This window comes from Leiobunum rupestre, chromosome 7 (assembly GCF_980474605.1).
Source record: "Leiobunum rupestre chromosome 7, qqLeiRupe1.1.hap1, whole genome shotgun sequence".
NCBI classification, from domain to species: Eukaryota; Metazoa; Arthropoda; class Arachnida; order Opiliones; family Sclerosomatidae; genus Leiobunum; species Leiobunum rupestre.
In genome coordinates this window covers 18,692,800-18,697,578 of record NC_143390.1, presented here as the reverse complement: position 1 = coordinate 18,697,578, position 4,779 = coordinate 18,692,800, and the positions used below count along the sequence as shown (strand labels likewise).

Genomic DNA, 4,779 nt, shown 5'->3' with positions numbered 1-4,779 from the left:
AGGAATACTGCGGGCAGAGATGCCAGATTTTGAATCCTAAACACGCCAAAACAAAACTGAAAAAATCCCAAAAAACCGCCAATCCTTATTTTGAAAAGTAGCCCAAAAACAAGCCAAAAGATTTGCCGGAATTTTTTTATTTTTTTTATTTGAAAGTTAAAGACACATATAATCATAAGCCTATAACCTCTAAGTTTGAAACGCGCATAGCGCTCTTTATACCACCACTGGACCAAGGGGGTCTCATGTACGAAAATAAATGGTATTGGCCGAACCAGGTGACGTCACTTGTAACTTTGAGAAGCCTAGCATTTTCCGAACCAGTGACGTCATGTACTACAGTAGAAGGCTGAGTAACAGACCTAGAATCAGACGACGGGTAAATCAAAGCCCCCTTTTCGAGGCAACCTTTTCTAGTCCAAATTTTACCAACCTCCTTGGTGGAACCCATAGATATAGGTAACGGATATAAAGGTCTAGATAAAATATTTCAAAGGGAGTGAATACGGAGGTGACAGCTAGCAGAAACGCGTAATTTCTGCAGGCTATCCTTATAAGGCGCTCTCTATCGGTAAGGAAGCTCGTGCTATCGTCGCGAGAGCCATTGTCTCCTGCTTATAAATGATACTAAAAGTCACCAACAGATGGGGTCTAAAGACTACGGCCTGCGGAAAGGTCAAGCACTTAGTACTAAAATGCTAAGAGAGCTCGCACTCTTGGTCACGTGCCTTCCTCGGTGTCTGCTAGGTGTCAATTCCGTATTTTATGTTAGGCATAGACGCCCCGAAATTTATCTAGACCTTTATATACATTTCTTATAACTATGGTGGAACCACTCTACGGCCTCTCATTGGCTGAAGGTTCAAAATGAACTGGCGACAAGCTCGGCCGTAGGCGGCAGCATTCTAGTTACCTATGAGATTTCCATGCTCTCTACGCACCTCTCTCTTACCAAAGCAGCTGGCATCATGCATTGCGGGACGCGTTACGTTTCTTTTTCGGCACCGGGTGGATTTAGCGCTGTACTTTCGCCAGTCGTTTGCTTGAACCAACACTGCCTTTCGATTCAAACTTAGGGTTGATAGGCTTATGATATAATACATCGCGGCCGTAAAAATCTTCATTAGACATTCGTAGTGTATACCTCTATAGTTTCCTGATATCTATATTATAAAAACCACTTCGTCGTCGTCGTCGTCGTTCGAGCTTTTGGTTAGTCAGTAAGGAAGGCGAAGGCGGGCCGGCGAGGAAAAAGCGACCGCGGAATAGAGTGAAACCGGGACTGCCTTTGGCTTCGTTACTGAGGTGGTTCGACTATAGACAGAGCGGCCCGCGTTAGTCAGTGAGGGAGGCGAAGGCTGGAAAGAGACATGCGGGACAGAGGGAAACAGAGACTGCCTTTCGCTCCGTTACTGAGGTGGTTCGACTATAGACAGAGCGGCCCGCGTTAGTCAGTGAGGGAGGCGAAGGCTGGCCTGCCTTTAGCTTCGTTACTGAGGTGGTTGGACTATAGACACCGCGGGGCAGAGGGCAAACGGAGCTCAAAGGTCTTTCTGGTGGCGCCTAAACTTATCTCTGGAATTTACTTTACAGAGGAGAGCTGGTAAGGGTCAGCTGTGTTTGTTATGAGATAACTTCTAAATCAAGCGACAAGGAAGAGGTAACTAAATTATTAGGAATTATCGGTTTAAAAACGGTAAATTATATGTAATTAATTCACGTTATGGCTGAGAGATCACAACCCACCTTAACTCCGGATGAAAAACGGCTTAAGAGAAACGAAGCAGCGAGGAATAGATACGCGGCTAAAAAGGATAATCAAACATCGACGTTAGCGATTACCGCCGGGTACTTTATGCTGCAAATAGTGAGAGTTTGAACGAAGCGCGGCGGGAACAATATATCGGACATCGGGAAACATTAACTGAATCACGGCGGGAACAATATACCGAACATCGGGAAACATTAAACGAATCGCGGCGGGAACAATATACCGCACATCGGGAAACATTAAACGAATCGCGGCGGCAACAATATATCGCAAATAGTACCCGAAATCGCAGAGTAAAACATAATAGCGGGCGTATACGGCAATCTGATGCGTGTAATGTTTCAGAGTTTAATGTTGGAGAATTCAAAGAGGTTTGCCAGTTTAGCAACGCTAAACATTTTACCGCGGAGCGTCCTTCGGATGGAAAATTTACATGTTGTTGCCAAAAAGGAAAAGGTGTGATAAACCGATTTCATGGCTATCCCGATTTTTTGGTACGTCTTATAACGGGTGTTGCGCCGGATTGTAAAAATTTTCAACACAACATCAGACAATTCAATAGTGCTTTGGCATTTGCGTCAATGGGTGCCGGCCTATCACAAGTCTCTGGCCGTGGTCCGTATTGCTTCAAGGTACACGGACAAACGTATCACGTAACTTCTACCAGTGTCGTGCCCGAACACGGGAATGCGCCTCGCTACGCTCAGTTGTACTTTTTAGATACCACGGAGGCGGTTAACGCGCGAATGTCTTCCCCGCAGAATCAGCAATGAGAACGTGCAACTATGGATATATTATCTAAGTTTATGACCGAGAAAAATGTGTTAGCTCAATCGTACAAAATGCTCTCCGAACTGGAGAGAGAATTAGATCTGAAAGGAAATGGAATCCCAGCTTTAACGCTTTCTTTTCGCAAAGACGCCAAAGACGACCAGATAAGATACAACGCCCCAAGGGCCAACAAGATCGCTGTTGTCTTCCGCAACGCGGACGGAGAGCCGCCTTTTGAAAGGGACATCTAAGTTTACAACAAAGCCAGTAATTTGACACAACAGGCATCCATACTTCACCCGAAATGTGATCCTATGGTCTATCCGATTTTGTTCCCTTTTGGCTCCGATGGCTGGAGTGCCAATTTAACCGCTATAGGATCACATTACAAAATATCTCAAATGGATTACTATTCTCATCTACTGTCTATTAGAGATGAATTCAATCAATTCCTCTTGGCGGGGAAATTAACACAGCAGTTTGTCGTCGACGCCTACGTAAAGACAGAAGCTAACCGACTGAATTTTATAAGAAACAACCAGCGACAACTACGGGTAGAACAGTATAGCGGTTTGATGGACCATTTAAATTCCACGGCAACACGGCAAGGTATGAAAGTGGGAAAGGCCGTAATATTGCCATCCACGTTTCAGGGAAGTCCACGTAATATGGCGCAATCCTACCAAGATGCTATGGCGATTGTCCGCAAATTTGGGTCGCCTGACTTATTTATTACGGTGACCACCAATCCGAAATGGCCGGAGGTGCAAACAAATTTAGGCGGCTGTACTCCCGAAAATAGGCCCGATCTTATCGCCAGAGTTTTCAACCAAAAACTTAAGAATATACTAAAAGATTTAACGGAAGATTCTGTTTTAGGCCGAGTGCAAGGTAAAGTGCACGTCATTGATTTCAAAAGAGAGGTCTACCTCACGCCCACATATTGTTGATTCTTCAAAGCGAAGACAAACCGAGGACGCCAGAAGACATCGACAAATCAGTTTGGGCAGAAATCCCAAATCCAGATGACCATCCAATTCTACATGAAATAGTACTGAAACAAATGATTCATGGTCCCTGTGGTAAATTAAATCTTTATTCACCATGCATGGTAGATGGAAAATGTACCAAAGATTTTCCAAAAGATTTCGAAAAACAAACCAGAGCAAATGTCGATGGATATCCTCGCTACCAAAGAAGACCTCTTGCCGATCTCGGACGAGTACCTTACGCAGGAGGCACCAAAGTGGTTGACAATAATTGGGTTGTTCCATATAACCCATATTTTCTGAAAAAATACAACTGCCACATAAACGTGGAAATTTGCGCTTCCGTCAAAAGCGTCAAGTACCTTTACAAATACATCTATAAAGGTTACGACTGCGCAAACATCGAGATCAGTGAACATTCCGGGGGAAAAACTCTTGACCACGACGAAGTTAAATCTTTCTTGGATTCGCGGTACATTAGCGCCCCAGAAGGAATGTGGAGATTGTACGGTTTCAGAATGCAGCACCACTCTCACCCAATAGTGCGCTTAGCGATACACATGCCACAGATGCAACCTGTCTATTTCCAGGAAGGTAGGGAAAAACAAGCTTTAGACAGAGCACACATTAAACAGACAACTCTAACAGCTTGGTTTAAACTTAATGAGCGAGACCCACACGCGCGTCAGTTTCTTTATACCGACATTCCGGACAAATACGTTTTCAACAAGCAAAAGTCCGAGTGGAAACTCAGACTCTGCGGGAACGTCATCAGCAGAATGTACACCGTCAGCCTTGCCGACCAAGAAAGATACCACCTTAGGCTTCTCCTTTTACACGTCCGGGGTTCGATGAGTTTCGAAGACTTAAAACCGTAGATGGAGTACTTTACCCAACGTTTAAAGAGGCAGCTTCGCAAAGGCATTTGTTAGCTGATGACGCTGAATGGGATGCTGCACTCAAAGAAGCGGCATTATCAAAAATGCCTAAGCAGCTACGGCAGCTTTTCGCCTTAATATGCAATTAAATTTGGACCAAAAGAACGTTTTCAATTTAATTATGCGCTGTGGACGACGACCGTGAATCTGAAAGATGCTTCTTTATTGACGGACCAGGTGGCACTGGCAAGACATTTTTATACAACGCACTTCTCAGTGTGCTAAGAGGAAAGGGTAAAGTGGTTCTCCCTGTCGCGCCTACGGGTATTGCAGCTACGCTACTCAAAGGGGGACGAACTTTTCATTCGCA

The 4,779-nt window shown here is 44.6% G+C and overlaps 1 protein-coding gene across 1 annotated transcript; it reads left to right on the top strand.

Annotated features, from left to right (window-relative positions):
- Window positions 1–3,210: 3,210 nt before the first annotated feature.
- Window positions 3,211–4,558, top strand: LOC149934984 (uncharacterized). The gene is made up of 3 exons (XM_090153499.1): window positions 3,211–3,433; window positions 3,508–4,377; window positions 4,437–4,558. The coding sequence occupies exons 1-3, from the start codon at window positions 3,211–3,213 to the stop codon at window positions 4,556–4,558; spliced, it is 1,215 nt and encodes a 404-aa protein (XP_090009625.1).
- Window positions 4,559–4,779: the final 221 nt, after the last annotated feature.

Coding starts and splice junctions, on each gene's coding strand:
- LOC149934984 (XM_090153499.1), top strand. CDS start 3,211: ATGGCGCAATCCTACCAAGATGCTATGGCGATTGTCCGCAAATTTGGG. Junction 3,434..3,507: donor TGTTTTAGGCCGAGTGCAAG/GTAAAGTGCACG, acceptor TTCAAAGCGAAG/ACAAACCGAGGACGCCAGAA. Junction 4,378..4,436: donor TCTCCTTTTACACGTCCGGG/GTTCGATGAGTT, acceptor CAACGTTTAAAG/AGGCAGCTTCGCAAAGGCAT.